The sequence below is a fragment of the Miscanthus floridulus genome, chromosome 10 (assembly GCF_019320115.1).
Source record: "Miscanthus floridulus cultivar M001 chromosome 10, ASM1932011v1, whole genome shotgun sequence".
NCBI classification, from domain to species: Eukaryota; Viridiplantae; Streptophyta; class Magnoliopsida; order Poales; family Poaceae; genus Miscanthus; species Miscanthus floridulus.
The window spans coordinates 94,999,720-95,022,749 of record NC_089589.1 but is presented as its reverse complement, the minus strand read 5'-3'; the positions used below and the strand labels follow the sequence as shown (position 1 = coordinate 95,022,749).

Genomic DNA, 23,030 nt, shown 5'->3' with positions numbered 1-23,030 from the left:
TGCCCCTCTTCCTCCCGCTCTACAACTAGGGCCGCGCTGACCACTTGTGTGGTGGCCACAATGTATAGCAGAAGGGGTTCTCCCTCGGTGGGAGGAACCTAGATCGAGGCCTTTGTTAGGAGCTGCTTAACCATGTCAAGTGCTTCCTAGGCCTTGAAAGTCCATTCAAAGTGACCGGCCTTCTTCAGAAGTTGATAAAGGGGGAGACCTCGTTCGCCGAGGTGTGAGATGAAGCGGCTGAGCATGGCGAGGCACCCCATAACCCGCTGTACCCCCTTTATGTTTTGAATCGGGCCCATCCTCATGATGGCTGAGATCTTCTCTAGGTTGGCTTCGATGCCACGCTTGGAGATGATGAAACCAAGTAGCATGCCCCTCGAGACCCTGAAAACACACTTCTCAGGATTGAGTTTGATGCCGTTCGCTCGAAATTTTGCAAAGGTCTGCTCAAGATCGGCTACGAGGTGGTCAGACCATTTGGATTTGACCACGATGTCGTCAACGTAGGCCTCAATGGTTTGCCCGATGAGGTTCCCAAAGCACTTGAGCATACAACGCTGGTATGTAGCCCTAGCGTTCTTCAGACCGAATGGTATTGTGACATAGCAGAATGATCCGAAGGGGGTGATGAAAGATATCATGAGCTGGTCGGATCCTTTCATCACAATTTGATGGTAACAAGAGTACGCATCAAGGAAGCAGGGGGTTTCACACCCTGAGGTAGAGTCAACTATCTGGTCTATGCGTGGCAAAGGAAACGGATCCTTTGGGCATGCTTTGTTGATACCCATATAGTCAACACACATTCTCCATTTCTCACTCTTCTTTCGTACAAGAACGGGATTGGTATTGATAGAATATCGTTGGCAGTTCTCCAAGGGGTATCCCATGAAGGTAGATTGATCGGTAGAGGAGCGTGAGATTAAGAACAAGAAGGCAACAGAGACACACGAGTTAGATAGGTTCAGGCCATCAGTACGATGTAATACCTTACTCCTGTGGTCTGTTGATTTGTATTAGCTATCGTATAATATTGCGTGTGTTTGGAGGGGGTCCCTGCCCGCCTTATATAGTTCGGGGAGCAAGGTTACAAGTCGGTTAGATCTAAGAGATAACTGGAAAGTAATAAGTGATTATAGGAATCTTGGGATCATAAATATCCTACCAGATCTCATAGTATCTTTGGGATATCTTCCAGATGTCTTGTGGAGGGCGCCGACCAGAGTCATGCCCTGCAAGGCTTTGTCTTGTGGGTTGGGCCGCCCCTAGGGGCACAACCCATGTGGTCTACCATGGGTATCCAGGGTCATACCCCCATAGCTAGTCCCCGAGCACCTTGTACTCATTGTGTAATGCTGTTTTGTGCTTGTCCAAGCTGGTGCGTGCAAAGCTGAGCAGCAAAAATCGTGACCCAACCACCATGATGAGTTGTCGAGCAGTTGCGAGCAGTTGTCGAGTAGCATGAACCATAGCTGAGCAGTATGATCCAAACATGGCTTGCCATAAGGGTGTAAGGAGCTCAAGTTCAAAATCAAAAATTTCCTCATAGTGGACCAAGTGTGCCCACTTAGAGTTTGATCACGAGAGGAAGAGATAATATTTTTTAGCCTCAAGGAGCGCGGAGTCTTCTAGAAAAAAGTAAGCACATTCATCACGAGGTGAAGTGTGCCCACTTAGTCCCCAAGCCTGACAGTAGATGACATAGTCATGTGGTGCTAGGTTCCAAAGCAGAAGAATAGAAAACTAGCCGAGCAGGCAGCCAGTCCCCGGGCGTAGACCCAAAAAGCACATTCACCGCAAGGTGAAGTGTGCCCACTTAGTCCCTGAGCCTAATAGTAGGTGACGAAGTCACGTGCTGCTAGGGTCAGAAACAAAGAAATAGTGAAAAGACCAGCCGAGCAGGCAGCCAGTCCCCGAGCAGCCAGCGGAGATATTGGAGGAATCCAACCATGGAGAAAAAACTAGAGGGATGGCTATACAGTAACGGTTACTGAGCCTCATTAAATGGCAGAGAAGTCGGTGATTATTTGTCGGATAACAACCGGTGGCGATGATAAATGAGCGACATGGGCTGTAGTTGCATAGAAGCCTAGGTAACGGCCCATATGCCGCTTCAGAAAATTCGGAGCGACGCAGATCGCGGGAACGGTTCCCCAAAAACCCTTGGATGTGAAAATGTGGGGAAAGTGCTTTATAACTGCGCCGCCGCATACCCCATTTCCACCTTTTCCACTTCATCTTCCTCCTCATCTCTCACATCTCTGAATTCACCACCACATTCGCCTCCACCGCCAAACCCTAATCAGATCTAGGAGATGGTGCCGAAGAAGGGAGTTGCGAAACCAAAAAAGACTAGCCCTAAGAAGATGAGCGCCGGGGCCCTATGTGACGAGGAGTGGGTGCCGTCATGAATAGGAGAGGTGAAGCTGTGGAAGCCGGTGTTCTCCCTGATCGTGCCACCGCCGGTTGGCGGCTGTCCCTTGGTGAATCATTCCCAACACCTCATACTGATGAAGCAGTGGTATTCGAAGATCATTTCTAGCGCGGTTTAGGATTTCCTGTTCATCCATTTCTGAGGGATCTATTGGAGCTCTAGGTGGTTAGTCTTGCAACCTCCACCCCAATACCATTTTGCACATCTCAATCTTCATCCATTTCTGTGAGGCATACCTCAGAATCCTACCCCACTTCAATCTCTTCCGTCACCTATTCTGGCTGAAGAAGAGAGGCGGCGCTGGTTCTAAGGTGGTTGGTGGGGTGTACCTTCAGTTACGTAATGGGATGGTGGGCAAATACCTTACTATGCCACTGAACACATCGCTGAAGGGGTGGAACGCCATGTGGTTCTACATGAAACAAAGCCACCCTGCAGTCCGCTGTGACGCCGACCACATCCCAGAAAGCTAGAGAAGTTGGTCAGAGATGCCGAGCAGCAATGATATGGAGCAAGTGAAGGAACTCCTCGGCTTAATAAAGGGCATGAGGACCAATGGTGGATTGGTAGCGGCGAGTTTCATAGTGCGCCATGTTCAGTCCTATAAGGAGAGAGTGCACCCAGACTTCAAGTTCAAAGGGGAGACCGACGGTACCTGGGAGAGGCCAGAGAAACTATCAAGGAATGTTGTTGAAGAGCAGACTGCAGAGTTGTTCGCTCTGCTTGCCTCATTCTGCATGTCAGGGTACACAAAGCCCTTTAACTACAAGAATCTGCCTCCTCAGGTAAATATCCCAACTGTGTGTTTCCGAGAAGATTTCCCTTTTGTTGTTGTCGAACAATAGTCTGATTCACTGATGCAAAGATCCATTCACAGGATAGAGCGATATACTTCTCGGGTGTGCCGAGAGGCGATTGGCCGTCGGCGGTGGATGCATGACCACTGGCTCAACCTGAAGAGAGCTCTGTTGTTGTTTCTTTGAATTTCAGAGATATGGATGTTGGTCGGATGGAGAGTCCTCCCCTGGTGTCAGAGAAAACCTGGGGGAAGAGACCGGCGGTAGATGAGTCGGCCTAGAAGAAGAGGAAGATGGGGGCTGCTGCTCCCCGCAAACTAGGCGGCATCTCGCTTAGCGATGATTAGACCACTCAATCGTGAAGGACCCTGGTGTTCGATTGGTCTGATGACGATGAAGTTTTGATGGCCCCTCCGCCGGGCACGAAGGAGCCTCCACGCAGCACACGTGCGGTGAATCAATCAGGGAGAGGCAAAGAAGTCCCTAAACCCTAGATGAGGGAAATCCCCGAGCAGCATGCAGGGGTAGTTCCCACATAGCAGACAACGGGACTCCCCGCGGGGCACACGACGGAAGTCCCTAAGCAACAGGCAGAGGCGAACCCAGAGCTACAGGCAGAGAGGGCCCTAGAGCGGCAGGCAGAACAGAGGTCGACCGAAGGGGAGCCGAGACCTCCCCCGCAGAGAACGAGAGTCGACCCCATGGCTGCGCCTAGGGGCTCGGGCAAGCATTGCTGGTTCAAGAAATTGAACCATCAGACCAAACCATAAGTGTCCTTGTCTTGGAGTTTCATTGCTGTAGTTTCTTAACTTCTATGGTGGCTGACCAACTTATTGGATGTAGTGCAAGGCGAACGACGGATCTAGCCCTACCCATTCAGACTGAGCAACAGCCAAAGGTTGGCCCCGGGCGGGGGAAATGTCGGTGAACCCCATCCTAGAGTCCCCATGTGCTTGGCAGCACACGGAGGAGCCAGTTGCTGCCTTTGGCAGACTTGGCGGCAGCGAACGGTTATCGATGATGATGAACGAGTCGGCAGCTGCACCCTCGGCAATGGCAGAATCTGAAGCAGAAAATCTGGCGGTGCCGAAGGAGCGGATGGTACTCCCCGATTTTTTGGAGGGCATGGTCAGACCCGCTATCCGACCACCGAGCCCCTAGGTGGTGCCTCCAGCTACAACAGAGGAGGACGAGGTGGAGGAGATCGAGCGTGATGAACCTCAACCCCAATCTGTATGGATCCTTCAAAAGCGTGGCGACGATATAGTAATTGTTGAAGAGGAGGACACCACCAGGGAGTTTAGGAGGCTAGAGACCTCCCTCACCGGGGTGATGAAACAGATCAAGGTTAGTACTGCATCTGGAGTGCTCCTCTTTGATGTTAGGAATTGGATTTCAACATTGGCATTGTGCATTCACAGGAGATAACTCGGATTGCCGAGCAGCGCCGCCAGCTGATAAAGCGAATGGAGCCCCTTGCTGAAGAGAATGAAAAACTCAAAGAGGCGATGAACCTCTCAGAGAGAAACATCCAGAGAGCCCAACACGAACGAGACCTTGTAGAGTCCAATGCGCGGGACCTGGAATACCAAAAGGGGGTCCTAGCCGAAAAACTAGCGGTTGTGTCCGAGCATGTGCAGAGCCAGTCCGAGCAACTGGTTGTTGTCTTTGGCCAACTGAAGACTGCCTCTGAGCAGTTGGAACTGAAAATCGAACAGCTTAAAAGTGTATCCGAGCAGAAAGCAGGTACGGTATATCAGCGAATGTACTTTTGCATTGGTGAACAACCATATTCTTGGTGATAACTGTTTTGCTTGTAGAGCAAGATGTTGAGCTCGGCCAACTGCGCCAGGCCATCGAACAAATTCGCCAGGAGAAGGCGAAAGAAATAGAGCGGCCAGACAAACTAGCCGAGGAGCTCAAAGGTGAATTCCTCCTGGTTGAAATTACTGTTGAAGTAGCTTCCTTGTATGATAGAACATTGTAATGCTTGCAGGCTACCGTCACAAAGCCAAGGCATAGTTTGACATGCTGGTGTAAGAGGCCAAGCCCCAAAGGGAGAACTTCGATGCTGTAGTCACCGCAATTCAGTCAGTGCTTGACTGCGTCCACCTGGAAATGGCTACTCAGCCCGACAGTAGGCGGCAACGTTCGGACACCATCATCTAGAGGTGCAAAGCAGCGTGGGAGAACTTCAAGAGCTTCACCCACGATGCCATTGTGTCCATTGCTGCTCACATCCTCACAGTGGTTTAGTCCCATTACCCAACCATCGACCTTCAGTCGATAGGTGGTGGGTTCACCGAAGGACTGAGCGATGCGGAGACCCAGCAGCTAGAAGATGAGGTGGAAGACGCAACGAAGAAGCTCGCTGGCGATATAGATATGTTTGGCGAGACGGACAGTGATGGCGGAGCACAGTGATCTGCTCAGAGATTATCATCTATAATTTCTAGATAGTGTAGTTAAAACGCGCGAAGGCGCAAAAACACTTATGTATGCGATAAATGTTATAAGGTGCATGTGCATGCAGTTTGCTTGTATGTCGACGAAAAAATCTTAGACAGAGTATAAGTAGAGTTCGAGCAGTTAGTTTGCTACTGACCCCTATGGCCTCAGCTAGCCCATAATCCATAACGTCGAGCGTGGAGCCCGTGCACGTGTAGGAAGAACAGGTGTGACCAAGGAACCGTAGCCGACCACCCATAACATAGAGCGCGGAGCCCGTAGCACGTGTAGGGAGAGATCAGAGGCTGGGTCTTCTCCATAGAGAATAGAGCAGAACATGTATTGCTCGGTGGTTGTTGAAAGAACTTGGAGATATAGGTAATATATGCGACGTCCAAGCAATTAATTCTGTGCTGAGCTCTCGGCCTTAGCTAGCCCATAGTCCATAATGTCGAGCGTGGAGCCCGTAGACATGTAGGATAAACAAGCATGACCAAGGAACCACAGCCGACCACCCATAACACAGAGCGCAGAGCCCGTGGCACATGCAGGGAGAGATCGGAGACTGGGTCTTCTTCGAAGAGAACAGAAAAGAATGTATGCTGCTCACCGATCGGCGAAATCTTTTTGTAGATTTGGAGTAAAGTGTTCGGCGTTTTTGGAGAGAATGTGTGGCAAAATACATTGGTGAGTTGGAGGAAACATATTCGGCGTTTTGGAGAAAAATGTGTTCGGCAATTTGGAGAAAACATGTTTGGCGATTTTCTAGCGATAATGCATCGGCGTTTTGGAGAAATCGTTCGACGATTTTGGAGAAATCGTTCGGCAATTTTGGAGAAAACGATTCGGCGATAACGTTGGAGATTTGGAGAAACATGGTCGACGCAGTTATGGCGATTTCGTATTGGAGTTCGTTATGAAGTAGCATAGAGCTCGACGACCGTGAGTGGATGTTAAACCACAATAGAGACAAAATGGAGACAAGTTATGGAGACCAAAACTTTATTCAACATAAAAGTGGAGAGTACATATTTGGAGCGTTTCAAGGATAGAAACGTATAAGGTGTTCGATGTGCCACGAGTTGGGAACATTGATTCCTTCTAAGTCACTTAGGTGATGAGACCCTGGTCGGGTAACCTCTTTGACGACGTAAGGCCCTTCCCAAGGGGAAGAGAGCTTGTGCATCCCTTTAGTTTTTTGTTTTCTGCGGAGAACGAGATCGCTGATCAACGGCAAATGAACGACCTTTGATGTTTCGGTTGTAGTACCTCCGCAAGCCTTCTAGATATTTGGCTGTGCGGACGTAGGTGATTAGGCGTTCTTCCTTGGCCCTATCGACGTCTTCTGTCCGAACAGCTGCGGCCTACTCTTCATCATAGTTTTCCACTCTAGGTGCTCGGAAGGCAATGTCTGCTGGTAGTATGGCTTCTGAGCCGTAGACCAAGAAGTATGAAGTCACACCGGTGCTACGACTAGCCTGAGTACGCAGTCCCCAGACTATAGCTGGTAGCTCCTTGAGCCATCTGCCCGGGTGCTTTTCTTGTTTCTGATATAGTTGCTTTTTGAGGGCGTCAAGGATCATGACGTTCGCTCATTCGACCTAGCCATTGGCTCTAGGATGGGCAACGGAGACATATTTGATGGAGATGCAACGGTCTTCACAGAAGTCCCAGAAGTGATGGCCAGTAAATGTAGTTCCGAGGTCGGTGATGATGCTATTCGGGAGACCAAATCTGTGGATGATATCTTTGAAGAGCTCGACCGCTTTCTTTGCAGTAGCTGAGACGAGCGGTTTGTACTCAATCCACTTGGAAAACTTGTCGATGGCGACATACACGTACCGGAAACCACCTGGCGCTGGCTTGAAAGGTCCGATCATATCCAGTCCCCAGCATGTGAAGGGCCAGGAAGCTAGGATGGTTTGTAGCTCTTGCGTCGGCACATGTATTTGCTTGGCGAAAAATTGGCATCCTTCACAACGTCGAACGAGGTCTTCTGCATCGGAGATGGCTGTGGGCCAATAGAATCTAGCTCGAAAAGCCATGCCGATCAGTGTTCTCAAGGACGCGTGGTTGCCGCAGGAACCAGAGTGAATTTTGAGAAGTAGCTTCACTCGCTCTTCTTGGGTGACGCATTTCTATAGTATCCCTTCCTTGGCACTTTTCCTCATCAAGTTGCCGTCCACCAGCACGTAATGCTTGCTTCGATGAATTAGGCGTTCGGATACAGTCTTGTCGATGGGTACCTCAGCGTTGGTGAGGTACTTGATGAATTGCTCTCTCCAATCGGTGGCCGGCGAAGGTACTATAAGCACCAGCTGCTCGGTGAGGGGAACTTCTTGAACTTCCTTATCTTCCTTGATGGATGGCGCTAGGAGATCCTGAATGAAGACCCCCGGCGGGATCACGGCGCGAGAAGATCCCAACTTGGATAAGTGGTCGGCGAGCTGATTTTGGTCGTGTACCACGTGATTGTACTCAATGCCGTAGAATTTTCCTTCAAACTTCCTGATTTTGGTGCAATATGCATCCATCTTCTCACTAGAGCAAGACCAGTCTTTGTTAAGCTGGTTGATGACCAGCGCGGAGTCCCCGTATACCATGAGGCATTTGACGCTGAGCTCAATGGCTATACGGAGTCCATGGAGACATGCTTCATACTTGGCGGCGTTGTTGGAGGCAGGAAAGTGTATCCGAAGAATGTATCGGAGCTTATCCTTGGTTGGTGTAATAAATAGAATGCCCATGCCAGCACCGTTGATGTTAAGGGCACCGTCGAAGTACATCACCTAGTGCTCAGGGCAAGTGGCGGTGATAGGCTCTTGGATCTCGGTCCACTCAGCGATGAAATCCATGAGCGCCTGAGACTTGATTGTAGGCCTACTTCTGAATTCAATTGAGTAGGTGCCGAGCTCGATAGCCCACTTGATGATACATCCGTTGGCCTCTTTGTTGCGGAGGATCTCCCCAAGAGGGAACTCGGTGACCACGACAATCTTGTAATACTCAAAGTAGTGACAGAGCTTGCGCGAAGTAGTCAGAATGGCATATGGCAGCTTTTGGACTTGAGGATAACGAGTTTTGGGCTCGTTAAGGACCTCACTGATGAAGTATACCGGGCGTTGCACCTTATAGGCGTGCCCGGCCTCCTCGCATTCGACTACGATGGTGGTGCTGACGACACGGGAAGTAGCGGCAATGTATATCAGGAGAGTTTCATCTGGCCATGGCACCATCATGATCGAAGGCTTTGTTAGGAACAACTTGAGCTGCTCAAAAGCTGTATCTGCCTCATCCAACTAGGAAAAATGCTCAGAGGCCTTGAGAAGTTTGAAGAATGGAAGCCCTTTTTCACCAAGGCGCGATATGAAGCGGCTTAAAGCAGCCATGTAGCCTGTAAGTTTCTGTATATCCTTAATGCATGTTGGCCATTTCATGTTGGTGATGGCAGAGACCTTGTTAGGGTTGGGTTCAATACCACGAGCGCTGACAATGTAGCCCAGCAGTATACCGGATGGAACTCCAAAGATGCACTTTGAAGGGTTCAACTTCCATTCGTACTTTTTCAGATTGGCGAACGTTTCTTTGAGGTCGGCGATAAGCTCATCGGATGTCTTGAACTTGATGACTACGTCATCGATGTAAGCTTCACGTTGCGGTCAGTCTGTTGATCAAGGCACATATAGATAGCCCTTTGATAAGTTGCCCTGGAGTTCTTCAGTCCGAAGGACATGGTGGTGTAGCAGTACGCCCCGAAAGGCATGATGAATGACGTCTTGATTTGGTCTTCTTCCTTGAGGGAGATTTGGTGATAGCTAGAGTAATAGTCAAGGAAGGAGAGCAGTTCGTAGCTGACGGTGGAGTCTACAACCTCGTCTATCCAAGGAAAACCGAAGGGGTCCTTAGGGCAGAGTTTGTTGAGATCAGTGTAATCAACGCACATTCTCCATTCTTTATTCTTTTTTCGAACTAGAACGGGATTTGCTAACCACTCAGGATGATACACTTCTTTTATAAATCCGACAGCTAAGAGCCGTTTTATTTCTACCCTAATAGCCTCCTTCTTGTCTGGCATCAATCGGTGGAGTTTCTGCTTGATCGATTTGGCGGTTGGCAAGACGTTCAAGGAGTGCTCGATCTTCTCCCGTGGTACCCCTAGCATGTCTGTAGGTTTCCAAGCAAACATGTCAGCGTTGGCACGTAGGAAGGAGACGAGCGCGCTTTCCTATTTGGGGTCAAGGTGAGCCCCAATCTTCATGGTCTTGGAGGGGTCATCGAGGCCGAGGCCGACCTCCTTGACTTCCTTGGACTTGGCGGAGGCACGACGAGGCTCTAGCTCTGGGATATCCATGTCATCGGTGGACACCATCTTGGCTTCGGTGACCACACTGGCTATCTAGATGGAGAGGTCGGTAGCTTCGGCGAGGGTGAGACTCTCTGTCTCGCAGGCGTAGGCGATGGAGAGGTTGGCCTAGAGGGCCAAGACTCCAGTCGACAAAGGCATCTTCAGCACTAGATAGGCATGGTGCGGCACTACCATGAACTTGGCCAGTGCTGGCCGGCCAAGTATGGCGTGGTAGGCGGTGTCGAAGTCGGCGATGTAGAAGTTGATGTGTTTGACGCAGTAGTTGCTTACCATGCTGAACTATACTGGTAGGGTGATCTCTTTGAGTGGTTTGGATGCCCTACCAGGTACCACACCCTAGAAGGAAGAGTCTGAGGGTGTGAGATCTGTTAACCTGAGGCCTAACTCCTTTAGAGCCCCGGCAAAGAGTAGATTCAAAGCGCTCCCACCATCGACGAGCACTTTTCTGAAAAGCACTTTCTGGATGGTTGCATCGAGGACGAGGGGAAAATGCCCTATGTATAGTATGTCTACCCACTGGTCGGCCCTACTGAAGGTGATAGGGACCTTGGACCATGGGCGATAGCTGGGGTTGGTGGTGGTTTCCTCTGAAGTGACGGCGAGTACTCGTCGGGCGCCGAGCTTCCGTTCTCTTCTACTCTCAGTGGTGGCGAGGCCTTCGAAGATGGTGGCGACCACCTTGTCATGGTCCTAGAAGGCGTTGTTATTGCCCCCAGGTGGTTGGCGACCTCTGTTGCCACCATTGGCGTCATCATCTAGTTTTTTGTCCTGGAACTCTTTAGCCAACCCGAGGCAGTCCTTCATTTTATGCTTGGTGTTCTTGTGGAGGGGGCACGGGTCATCGAGGATCTTCTTGTACTGCTCGTCATAGTTGCACTTGGCGCGAGGTTCATTGACGGCAACGACAATGTGGTCTGGCTGGCGATGGCAATTTTGACCGGGCTTGGATCCTTCTGGCCGATCACGGCCGTTGTCCCGATGGAAACTGCGGTCGTCGTAGCAGCGGGGCGGGCGATGAGTGCCCATATCTTTATTGAAGCGCACCTCGGCTTCCTCGACGTCGGCGTATTGTTGGCAGTCGTGATCATCTCGCCGATGCCTGTAGGTGGCTTACGATTGAACTTGGAACGAAGCTCATGGTGATGAAGTCCTCGGATGAAAGCGGTGATGATCTCAGTTTCCGTGATGTTAGGAATATAATTCCTCATCTCGGAAAAGCGTTTGATGTAGCTACGGAGGAGCTCGGATAGCTTCTGGGTGATGTGGTTGAGATCATGGTTGGTGCCCGGCCGTGTACACATAGCCATATAGTTGTCGGTGAAGGCTTTCTTCAGCTCTTCCCAGGATCCGATGGAGTCCAGGGCAAGGCTAGTAAACCAGCTCATGGCGGGCGGCGTAAGCATGATAGGGAGATAATTTGCCATGACACTGGTGTCTCCTCCGGCGGCACGGACAGCAGTGGCATAAGCCTGCAGCCACTGTGCTGGGTTCATCCTTCTTTCGTAGTGCTCGACCCCAGTGATCTTAAAACCATGGGGCCACCAAAGTGTTCGGAGTGCCCTTGTGAAAGCTGGGGCCCCTCAGGGTTGTTGACGCTATCGATTGTAGCATTGTCTTCAGCGATCGGCTCAAGGGCTGAGTCCGGGTTGCCGTACTCCTGTTCGTACTCCTAGTGGTGACGTACTTCGTCTTCATGGCGATCGAAGCGACATTGCTCGATAAGCCGTCGTGCATCCTAGAGGTTGCTGAGGTGCACTTGAGCATCCTATTCGACCTTCTGGTCATGTTGGCGATGGTGTTCGGCGCGGTGACCCCTGGCTCCCCCCTAGAGAGACAGCGACTGGTCGGTGAAGCGGCTTCGACTGGGGTGGCGATTAGATCTTGGTGTAGCTGATCGGTGAATTGTTCTCGTAGAGCACGAAGGTCTCTGATCCTCGCGAATCTCATTAACCTAACAGTGTGTCGCTTTAAGCATGGTGGCGACCTTGGTGAGCTCAGGCGTCTACTGGAGGCGAGCGAGCTCATTAGCGACCACTGCTAGATTAGCGCTTGGCGTCTTGAAGACATTGTGGCCCTCAACGTGGAGAAATTCCTCGTCGAGGTCACGGTGGAGCGGGAGCGGCCTTCCCTGTGAATTAAGCTAATTATAACGAGCAGCTTCGGCCCTCGCGATGGCTACCTCATTTTCTCAACGCTAGGCGCAGTTGATGTTCTGGTTCTCATGAGCAACACGCTCCTCCTCGGTTTCACCATTCCGAGGAACGTTGTCGACGCTGACATTGAAGATTGCACCACCTCGGAAGGGTGGGAGAGAAAGTAGCTCGGTGGTGGTGGTGGCAAAGGTCTCCGTAGAGCCCAGAGACTCGAAGCCTGGATTTTCCTCCGGATGGTCTGGAGGGACGCTCTGGGGCACCAGCCTATATGTAGCATGTTGATTGTTGGCACTGTTCGCCTAAATGGCCGTTTAGCCCGTCTAAACACCGTGTAAACGCTACACGGTGATGCGCCGTTTCCGTTTAATCACCCGTTTACCTCGTTTAATTGGCCATTTAGCCCGTTTAATGGGCTGTTTTGCCTGAATAATGGCTAAACGGTAGGTGACCGACTGTTTACCGTTTAGCATTTAGGAAAACACTGGGTGGAGGCTGGATGCCGAGCTGGTCGGTGAGTGGTTGGGCATCTCCCACCTGGTTGGTGAATTTTCCCCTTAGAGCGTCTTGGTAAGTGGCGGCGACGTTGGTGAGCCTGAGGGGCAGAGCCACAACTCCTGGAGTTTTCCGAGCAGCCTCCGACAGATCTAGATCTGAGGGTGGTCGGAGCTGAACTATGGTGTCCAGAGCTGATTTGGCGATGGAGAGGCAATCGGCGAGCTTCAAACTGATCCGATCGATGGATTTGATCGGATCGTCGTTGTTGATCTGCCTCCTCTAGTGGCGAAGAAGTGGGCGGCGAGTTGTTGTTGAAGGAGACCATGGAAGCGGTTTCGAGATCGGATCTGCAGTCACAGGTGCAGGGATGAGCGGAGCAGAATCGATCTGTACTGGCTCAAGGAGCTCTCTGACTCCATCAGCATTGATGATCCATGAGATTGATCCGACCATGAAGATCTGGCCAGGCTGCGGGAGGGACAAAGAGCCTGTGGAAAAAGCCATCTTGTTTGATAAGGAAACAGCACGCTAGCCCCTACCTGGCACGCCAACTGTCGACAGAATATCATCGGCAGTCCTCTGAGGGGTATCCCACGAAGGTAGATTGATCGGTAGAGGAGCATGAGATCAAGAACAAGAAGGCAACAGAGACACACGAGTTAGACAGGTTCAAGTCGTCAGTACGATGTAATATTTTACTACTATGGTCTGTTGGTTTGTATTAGCTATCGTATGATATTGCGTATGTTTGGAGGGGGTCCCTGCCCGCCTTATATAGTCTAGGGAGCAGGGTTACAAGTCGGTTAGATCTGAGAGATAACCAGAAAGTAATAACTGATTATAGGAATCTTGGGATCATACATATCCTAACAGATCTTGTAGTATCTTCAGGATATCCTCCAGATATCATGCGGAGGGTGCCGACCAGAGTCGTGCCCTACAAGGCTTTGTCTTGTGGGCTGGGCCGCCCCTGGGGGCACAGCCCATGTGGTTTGTTGTGGGTATCCAGGGTCATACCCCCCACAATTGGCTAACCACTCTGGGTGGTACACTTCCTTGATGAATCCGGCCGCCAAAAGCTTTGCGATCTCCTCGCCGATGGTCCTATGTTTCCCCTTGTCGAAGCAACGCAGGCATTGTTTCACAGGCTTGGAGCCTAGGCGGATCTTCAAGGTGTGCTCGGTGACTTCCCTCGGAATGTCTGGCATGTCTAAGGGTTTCCACGCAAAGATGTCTTTGTTGGCATGGAGGATGCCGACGAGTGCACTTTCCTATTCAGAGGAAATCATGGTACCAATGCGCACCATTTTGCCCTCGATGCTCCCGGGGTCCACGAGGACCTCCTTGGAGCCCTCCACGGGTTCGAAGGACCTGGTCGACCGCTTGGGGTCAGGTGCTTCTTTGGTGACCTCCTTCCTGAGGACCACGAGCTCTATGGAGGCGACGATTGCTGCGGCGTGATCATAGCACTCAACCTCGCACTCGTAGGCGCACTGAAAGGAGGTGTCGACGGTGATGATCTCACCTAGGCCCGGCATCTTTAGTTTGAGGTAGGTGTAGTTAGGAATGGCCATGAACTTCACGTAGCCTGGTTGCCCTAGGATGGCATGGTAGGTTTCGTGGAACCCAACCACTTCAAAGGTGAGGGTCTCCATCCTATAGTTGGATGGACCCCCGAAGGTGACAGGCAGATCGAGCTACCCAAGTGGCAAGGCTTGCTTTCCAAGCAGGACACCATGGAAAGGCGCTCTGGTTGGCTGGACGAGCGCTCGATCGATGCCCATGGCGTCGAGTGTCTTGGCATATAGGATGTTGAGGCCGCTGCCCCCATCCATCAGTACCTTGGTGAGGTGCTTCGTACCGATGATCGGGTCGACCATGAGCGGATATCTCCCTGGTTGTGGGACACTCTCTGGATGGTTGATCCGGTCGAAGGTTATGGCGGATTCTGACCACTAGAGGAAGGCATGTGTGGCCGGTTCAGTCGCATAGACCTCGCGGCGTGTGATCTTCTAGCGGCGCTTGGAGTCATAGGCCTCCGGTCCTCCGAAGATCATGAGGCAGACATCCGGTGTTGGAAAGCCGGCATCCTTCTCCTCGGCGTCATCTGTGGTGGGGTCATGGTCCTTTCTGTGCTCCCCTTTGTTGGAGCCTCCGGACAAGAACCACCGCATGAGGCTACAGTCTTTATACAGATGCTTGCCTGGGAAAGCATGGTTTGGGCATGGCCCCTCGAGTAGTTTTTCGAATAGGTTCAGAGTGCTCTCCACGGGCTTCCGACCACCTCTTCGATCAGTGGTGGCCATGAGTGAGCCCTCGCGCCATTGCTTCTTGTTCTTCTTTTTGGCAAGACAATTGGAGGTGGCTTTGCCGGCGTCCTTGTCTTGCCTCACCTTGCCATCGAGGCAATCAAAGATGGCTTCGATCAATTCCTTGCCCGAGGCATGGCTGGTGGCGATGTCCAGGAGTTCCTTAGTGGTTCGTGGGCCCTTACGTCCTAGCTTGTGAACTAGAGACTCGCAGGTGGTCCTAGACAGGAAAACTCCTATAACATCGATGTCAGCGACGTTAGGGAGCTCATTTCATTGCCAGGAGAAGTGCTGGATGTACCTACAAAGGGTTTATGTGGCCCTCTGCCGATAGTTCTTGAGGTTCCATGGGGTTTTAAGGCACTTGTATATGCCCTGGAAGTTTCCTATGAAGATCTCCTTCAGGTCCACCCAACTTTGGATTCTGTTGGGCGGAAGGTGTTCCAACCAGGTTCTTGCCGAATCGGCCAATAATAATGCGAGGTTGTGGATAATGAAATCATCATCATCTGCACCACCGGCTTAGTAGGCAAGCCGATAGTCTTCGAGCCATAGTCCGGGGTTTGTTTCCCCAGAGTACTTCAGGATATTGGTTGGTGGTCGGTACCTCGGTGGGAAGGCAGCGTTGAGGATGTGTCGGCCGAAGGCCTGAGGCCTCGGTAGGCCAGGGCTCAGGCTTTGGTCCTCGCCGTTGTCATAGCGTGCGCCACGACGAGGGTGATAGTCGCATCTGGCTCCCTCCCTTAGGTCTTCATAGGTGTGTCTACGGGCACCGAGGGTGTTGCGTGCGTCACAGTTGTGACCGAGACACTGATGCACTGGGACCGCGGTGTGCTGCCTACTTCCTTGTGGTCCCTGATGGACCGACGCGTCCCTGACAGGATGCTCTGAGGGCGTGCGTTGGCTAGCGTCGAGCTTGTGTCGCCGAGACAATGAGCTTTCGGCCTACTACGCCGCCGCATGCTCAAGCAGTTTGCGAATCTCATGGTGGGCCCAACGATCCTTGGGCATCGCAGCTTCTGGAAGGCTGTGGAGCAAGGCCGCCATGACGGTGATGTTCTGGCTCACCTGGGCGAAGTGAGGGAGGACTTCAATGTTGGCAATGATCCTCCGGTTCACATCACGGGCCATAGCGCGGGTGCACCCACTGTCTTCGCGGCGCTCAATCTCCCGATCGAGCTCCACGCATTCCTACTCGAGTTGGAGTCACGCTTCCTCGATCTCTCGGTGTCAGGATTTCAGCTGCTCCACCGGCATTCATGGTAGGGCCGCTGTCTCCCTCTCGGCCTCATCGTCGAGGTCGTTTGTTGGGGTAGCCTCCCCCTCGGGGATGCTTTTGACATGCCCCTCGAGGGTATCTGTCATGAAGCATTCATGAGATGGGTGGTAGCTTCCCCTGCTAGAATCAGAGCCAAAGGGTGACTCTAGCTCTTCTGCCAAGAGGTCATGGAAAGATTCCATGGCATGTTCGATCATCCCCACGAACTCGTCGTTCATGGGTGGTGATACCATGCGTCATGCCACAAGGTGGCTAACGGTCGCCGCGGCGTTGCGGAGACCGAACGGAAGTGCTATCGGGGTGCTCCGTGTGGGGTGTTCCAGAGAGAGGGGTTCTCCTCCGGCGAGCCATGCCATGTCAGTAGCGTTAGAGAAGATAAGACGGCGAGGGTCCTCCCTGGACGACTGGGGTCCCAGGAAGACACCGAGCCGGTGCTCAAGCCTCCCGTAGTTGAGGCCGATGGAGGGGAGAGGTTGGATGGTGGCGTGAGCCAATGCCAACTCTCCTCCCACTGTGACGATGAAGTCTAGATCACCAAAGCACACGTGTGCACCTAGGACCCAGCTGATTCTATGGCTAGCCATCCGTGGCCTGATATTAATGTCGGAATGCGCAAAGGTCCCCTACCTGACGCACCAACTGTCGGTGTTTCGATTAAACACCAACGAGTAAATTTGTATTATTGCGTGTCTAGGCCGGATGGTGTGCTAAAAAGACACAAGATTTATACTAGTTCGGGCAGAATGTCCTTACGTCCAGTTTGTGGCTGCTGCTCGTGTTATTAGCACCAAAAAGTTCAGAGTAGGGGTTATAAACGGGCGAGAGAGGGAAAGATCCTAAGTCTCTGACAAAAAGGTCAAATGGGTGCTGAGAGCTTGGTTGCTGCTCAGCTCTGTGTGATGTGATGCATGGTGTGTTCAATTGATCACCCTTTAATGGGGTTCCCGGCCTTCCCTTTTATAGACCAAGGGGAAGCAAGGATTTGCAAATAGGAGAAAGAAGAAAAACCAGAGGCTAGGGAGGTCCTTCAAAGATGCTGGGTCTTTCTTTTCCTCTGAGCGAGCCCCGCTGATAGGGCAGACAGTGCCAGGGCTAACTTCCTGCTGGGTGCATGCCCGCTGATGATGCCATGTTCAGGCTTTGTCAGCAAGTGGTCATGTCCCATCCTGCCCTGGCGGGTGGTGCAATGGACCAGGGTGCTGAACCATGACCCTATGGGGAGCAGATAGCACAGTGACCGCACGTCTGTTACTATAGATAATGCGAGTTTTATCCTAGACCATAGCGGTTGTTGTATGCTTCCATCAGGATCCGTGCCCGAGGGCAAATGGCGGCGCCCACAACACTATAAGACAAATATCGACGCCTACAATTCTGTTCAGGCTCTGACATGCCTGGAAGGGTTTAAAGCGCCCATCCTTTCATATCATGATGGTACTTTCCTACAGGCATGAAGGGTATGGTCCTCGGTATTGCGGTTGACTTGAGTACCCTGCCTTATCCGCGCGCTTAGTTATGAAGGAGCAGTGCGCAGACATCGAGCGAGGCGAAGCCAGCCCCTAGACGTCGGGCAAGGTGGAGTCACCCCTCGGACATCAGGCAAGGTAGAGCCAGCCCTCGAATGTCGAGCGAGATGGAGTCTGCCCTCAGACATCGGACGAGGTGGAGCCAGCCCGCGGGCGTCGGGCGAGGTGGAGTATGTCCTCAGACATCGGGTGAGGCAGAGCCAGCCCCCGGACATCAGGCGAGGCGAAGCTAGCCTCTGAACGTCGGGTGAGACGGAGTCTGCCCTCAGACTTTGTTCGAGGCGGGGCCAGCCCTCAGGGGTCGAGCGAGACGGAGTCTGCCCTCGACGTCGGGCGAGGCAGAGCCAGCCCTTGGGGGTCGGGTGAGACAGAGTCTGCCCTCAGACATCGAGCGAGGTGGAGCCAGCCTCCGAATGTTTGGCAAGGCGGAGTCTGCCCTTAGCCATCGGGCGAGGCGGACTCAGCCTCCGAACATCGAGCGAGGCAGAGTCTGTCCTCAGACGTCGAGCGAGGCGGAGCTAGGCCTCGGACATCGGGCGAGGCAGAGCCAGCCTCCGAACGTCGGGCGAGGCGGAGTCTACCCTCAGACATCGAGCGAGGCAGGGCCAGCCCTCAGGGGTTGGGCGAGACGGAGTCTGCCCTCACACATCGAGCGAGGCGGAGTCTGCCCTTAGCCGTCGGGCGTGGCGGAGCCTGCCCCCAGACATCGGGCGAGCTAGAGCCAGCCCTTAGGGGTCTGGTGAGACGGAGTCGACCCTCAGACATCGAGCGAAGAGGAGCCAGCCCTCGGGAGCCAGCTCAAGGCGGGGCCCATGGTCTCGGTCGATGGACGAGTGACCCGGCGAGCGGTGTAGTCGCGCTCTCGATCGTGCGGATGAATCAACGTTGATGGCCATTAGATCCTCTTCTTTGGGTACCCTACTATTGGTCCCCGACACCGAGGCAGTCACATTTAACCGCCTCGCAAAATCGATTTACGGAGGTGGTGTCCTAAAATCGATTTACGGAGGCCCGCTTCCACAAAAAGGCCTCATTTTCGGAGGCGGACCTCTTTTTTTTACACCCGCCTCTATAAATGACGGTTGAGCCCACCTGCCCATCTAGGCCCGGTAACGTATTCCTACTATATATACACTAAGAAACCCTAGCTCCCTTTCTATCCCTCTCCCTCAGCTACACACTCGATCCATCTCTCTTCCTCTCCCTCTCAACCACGCGCTCTCTCCCTCTCCCTCTCTATTTTCCTCTCCATGAGCGGATGCGTAGGGTGGCCAGCCCCTCCTGGCGACGACGTGCACGGGCTAGCCACGGCGGCGGTGCACCGGCTTCCCTCCAGCGGTGGTGCCCCTCCCATCACCGGTACCTCCTCTCCCCTTCACCAATGGCGGCGATGCCCCCACCAGCCTCCACCTCCAAATCCGACATACTCCACCACTTTCACCTCCAAATCCGGTGACCTCCACCATCTCCACCACCTCCAGCTCTAGATCCAACGACCTCCACCACCTGCACTCTAGATACAACGACCTCCACCACCCTCCACCACCTCAAGCTCCAGATCCGGCGACCTGCACCACCTTCCGGCGGTGAATCTACGCCCTCTTCGGCGGCAGGCCATCTCCCAGCGGTGGATCTGGTGGAGGGCAGTCCCGATGAGCGGCAGCACGCACACGCGGATCCTACGGCCGTGGATAGCCTCGGTGGGCCCGTGGATGGGCTCGATGGGCTTGTCCATGGATTTCTCTCTTTTTTATTTGATTTACCGAGGTGGGCATTTGAACTGTCTTGGGAAAGATGGATTTGCCGAGGCCTTTGGTCCGAGGCGGTTGTGATGCCCGCCTCGGTTAATCCATTTCGCCCGCTTCCAAAAAAGATTATGTAGTAGTGGACATGATTGCATGAATCTTGATTTTCTTGGGATGAAGGGTTTTTTGGGGCAAAACTTGTTTCAAATAGGAGTACTTAATAGACTTCCTCCATCCTAGAAAGGATATAATTCTAGAATAATGCTAATCAGGGTGGAATGCGCCCGATTGTAGATTGATATTATCTGCCCTCTCGACTAGGTGATTTCATTCTAGTAGCTTGTTTCCCACTGATGCCCTTCTACTCTACGTATGTTAAAGTTCTTCCATAAGAAAAATGAGAACATATCTAGTGCAAACCAACCTCTCCGTGTAAACCGTGCAAACCAACTGCGGGGGAGAGGTGGGAGGGGGGATTTGCAAAAGTGTAATTACGCCCGCTCCTAATCACACTTTTGCAAAATCCCCCTCCCACCTCTCCCCCGCAGTTGGTTTGCATGGTTTGCACGGAGAGATTGGTTTGCACTTGATACGTTGCCAAGAAAAATATCTGTCATCATGGATGCATGACCTACAGGAATATATTTCTCCACTAATTTTGAAATGGCACTATTGCGATTTTAAATTAGGTTGTTTCAAATACTTAATGCATACAAGTTCTAAATAAAGGAGCCGAGAAAAAAAAGTTAAACTAGCCCATTTAACCATTATTACGCCATCACAAAGTGACGCCAGGATCAATTAGCCCGGCCCAACCTAGCGGGGCGCATTCCATTGTGTAGTATCAAATTATTAATATCGTTGAATTTCTCGTGAAATATGTTTTGATAGTACATTTATTTAAGTTTTATAGGTTTAATTTGTTTTTTTAATAAAAAAATTGATCAAAGTTAAACAAATTTGACTTGCTAGTCGAAAACTACAATGAACTAGTACTATCATTTGGAAGGGATGGAGTAATATGTACTGTTCTGTGTATATGTACTCCCTCCTTCTCACAAAAATGTTATTATCACTTTTCGAGAAGATAAATATTTTCAGCTTTGATTGAATATATATAAGAAAATATTAATATCTATGATGCATTTGGCATTGAATATATTTTTATAAAAAACTTATTTGGAAATACAAATGCTACTAACATTTTCTACAAAACTAGTCAAACTTAAAAACATGTTTGTGCTCCAATTTTGTAATTGCACTAGTGCAATTTTGAAGTAGGTTGTAGGTGTCTTTTCCAATTCTTCTCAAGCTAGCCAGATATACACGTCATCATTCTGGAGCTGTACGTTAGCCAGCTGTGTGATGCGCGTGCTATGTTTAGGCATGGCGATTCCCCTCCGCCGATCCATTCTTTGCACCCCCAATAACAACCAGGATGCGCGTGCTATAGCTTCTCCCTCCTATGGATAGCACAATGATGTCCGAAACGGGAAAACGAGGAGACGAGCTTCCCCTCCCTCCTCCCCCACCACCTCCATTCCGGCCGCTGCCGCTCTGCAGGGCCGGCCCATGCGCGGGTGAGGTGAGGTGACGACGACGCGGCGGCGCGCGTTCACCGGACCGGCGGCGGCCCACCGGCGGAGACGATGAAGGGGAGGCCTCTGTTCAAGAGCCCTCTCCCCCGCAGCTACCTCTCCGATACCTCCAGCGTCTCGTCGGCCGCCGTCGCCACCCACCGCGTCTACCAAGTCTGGAGAGGAAAGAATGTACGTTCGTGCGTTCGTTAATTGATGTCTAATTGATTAATTCATTACAAGCCGCCTGCCGCGATCGATCGTTTCTAGTAATTAACAATGGCGATCGTGGATTCTCGCGTGGCCGATCCTGATGTCGTTGGCAGAGATTCCTCTGCGGCGGCCGGCTCATCTTCGGCCCGGACGCGAGCTCCATCGTGCTCACGGTGGCGCTCATCATGACGCCGCTCGCGCTCTTCGTCGCCTTCGTCTCGTTCCGCCTCGCCGAGCTCATCGGGAAGCCGCTCGGCACCGCCGTCCCGGCGACGGCCATGGCGGTCGGCGTATTCGTGAGTCCGTGGCACACATACATACAATCAATCACGGACCAACTCTATCTAGTTGTAGCACGCGGCCGGCGGCATCGATCATGATATCATTGCGATGGTGCGTGCGTGCGTGCAGGACGTTGTGGTGCTGGTGCTCACGTCGGGTCGGGACCCCGGCATCATCCCCCGGAACGCGCGTCCGCCGGAGCCCGACGACGCGGCGACGGACAGCTCCTCCTTCGCGTCCCCCGCGACGGGCGCGTCGTGGTCGCTGCCGCCGACGCGCGACGTGTACGTGAACGGCGTGGTGGTGAAGGTGAAGTACTGCCACACGTGCATGCTGTACCGGCCCCCGCGCTGCTCGCACTGCTCCGTCTGCAACAACTGCGTGGAGCGCTTCGACCACCACTGCCCCTGGGTGGGCCAGTGCATCGGCCGCCGGAACTACCGCTTCTTCTTCATGTTCATCTCCTCCACCACCTTCCTGTGCCTCTACGTGTTCGGCTTCTGCTGGGTCAACCTGCTGCTCATCTCCCGGCAGTACGGCGTCAGCTTCGGCCACGCCGTGGCGGAGTCCCCGGTCTCCGGCTGCCTCATCGTCTACACCTTCGTCACGGCGTGGTTCGTCGGCGGGCTCACGGCGTTCCACTCCTACCTCGTCTGCACCAACCAGACCACGTACGAGAACTTCCGGTACCGGTACGAGCGCAAGGCCAACCCCTTCAACCGCGGCGCCGGCAGCAACATCGCCGAGATCTTCTTCTCGCCGATCCCGCCCTCCAGGAACGACTTCCGGGCCAAGGTGTCCCCCGCCGACCCGGACGCCGCCGCTCTCTACTACCTGGGCCCGCTGTCGTCCGAGTCGCGGATCAGCTTCTACACCAGGGCCAGCCTCAGCTTCGACATGGCCAAGGCCAGCTTCGACCTCAACTACTCCGCCAAGCGCACCAGCGTCGCGTCCTCCGACTTCGGCGGCATCTACGGCGGCAGCCACGGCGGACACGGCCACGGCGGGGCGCTCGACCGGGTCTCGACTACGCACCTGCAGCAGCCGCGGCACTCCATCTTCGGCGGGCCCGGCAGGGAGAGCAAGAAGGCGGAGGACGAAGCGGACGCCGTCACGGCGGAGCTCGGGGCCACCATGCACACGCACTACGGCGCCGCCGCCGGCCGCCCGCGCGGGAGGGAGTTCGAGGTGGTGTGATCGAGGCATCGCGCGCATGCAGGGTAACGAGCGAGAGGGGTCGTTGATCGAGAAGAAGCAAATGCTGCTGTGTTCTCAGCTCTATCGTGAATGCGATTTGCGCGTGTGCTTTTTTGCGTGATGTACCTACGTGTAATGTGTAAGTAGCCTCAGCTTCGTCCTCCATATGTATGTTTGGAAATGGGATGGCTCATATCATAGCATTCTAC

The 23,030-nt window shown here is 52.7% G+C and overlaps 3 protein-coding genes across 3 annotated transcripts; 2 read left to right on the top strand and 1 right to left on the bottom strand.

Annotated features, from left to right (window-relative positions):
- Positions 1-4,149: 4,149 nt before the first annotated feature.
- Positions 4,150-5,218, top strand: LOC136489066 (uncharacterized). Its single transcript, XM_066485803.1, has 4 exons — positions 4,150-4,332; positions 4,483-4,578; positions 4,653-4,977; positions 5,052-5,218. The coding sequence occupies exons 1-4, from the start codon at positions 4,150-4,152 to the stop codon at positions 5,216-5,218; spliced, it is 771 nt and encodes a 256-aa protein (XP_066341900.1).
- A 2,599-nt stretch (positions 5,219-7,817) lies between these two features.
- On the bottom strand, positions 7,818-8,213 carry LOC136489065 (uncharacterized). The gene has a single exon (XM_066485802.1). The coding sequence runs from the start codon at positions 8,211-8,213 to the stop codon at positions 7,818-7,820; it is 396 nt and encodes a 131-aa protein (XP_066341899.1).
- Positions 8,214-21,064: 12,851 nt separating this feature from the next.
- Positions 21,065-23,030, top strand: LOC136485141 (probable protein S-acyltransferase 1). The gene is made up of 3 exons (XM_066482081.1): positions 21,065-21,321; positions 21,456-21,638; positions 21,754-23,030. The coding sequence occupies exons 1-3, from the start codon at positions 21,202-21,204 to the stop codon at positions 22,819-22,821; spliced, it is 1,371 nt and encodes a 456-aa protein (XP_066338178.1). The 5' UTR covers positions 21,065-21,201; the 3' UTR covers positions 22,822-23,030.

Excerpts from the sequence above, each read along its gene's own strand:
- LOC136489066 (XM_066485803.1), top strand. The coding sequence starts at position 4,150 with ATGTCGGTGAACCCCATCCTAGAGTCCCCATGTGCTTGGCAGCACACG. Across the intron at positions 4,333-4,482 it reads CGGTGCCGAAGGAGCGGATG|CGTGGCGACGATATAGTAAT; the intron begins GTACTCCCCGAT and ends ATCCTTCAAAAG. Across the intron at positions 4,579-4,652 it reads GGGTGATGAAACAGATCAAG|GAGATAACTCGGATTGCCGA; the intron begins GTTAGTACTGCA and ends GTGCATTCACAG.
- LOC136485141 (XM_066482081.1), top strand. The coding sequence starts at position 21,202 with ATGAAGGGGAGGCCTCTGTTCAAGAGCCCTCTCCCCCGCAGCTACCTC. Across the intron at positions 21,322-21,455 it reads AAGTCTGGAGAGGAAAGAAT|AGATTCCTCTGCGGCGGCCG; the intron begins GTACGTTCGTGC and ends TGTCGTTGGCAG. Across the intron at positions 21,639-21,753 it reads CCATGGCGGTCGGCGTATTC|GACGTTGTGGTGCTGGTGCT; the intron begins GTGAGTCCGTGG and ends GCGTGCGTGCAG.
- LOC136489065 (XM_066485802.1), bottom strand. The coding sequence starts at position 8,213 with ATGGATGCATATTGCACCAAAATCAGGAAGTTTGAAGGAAAATTCTAC.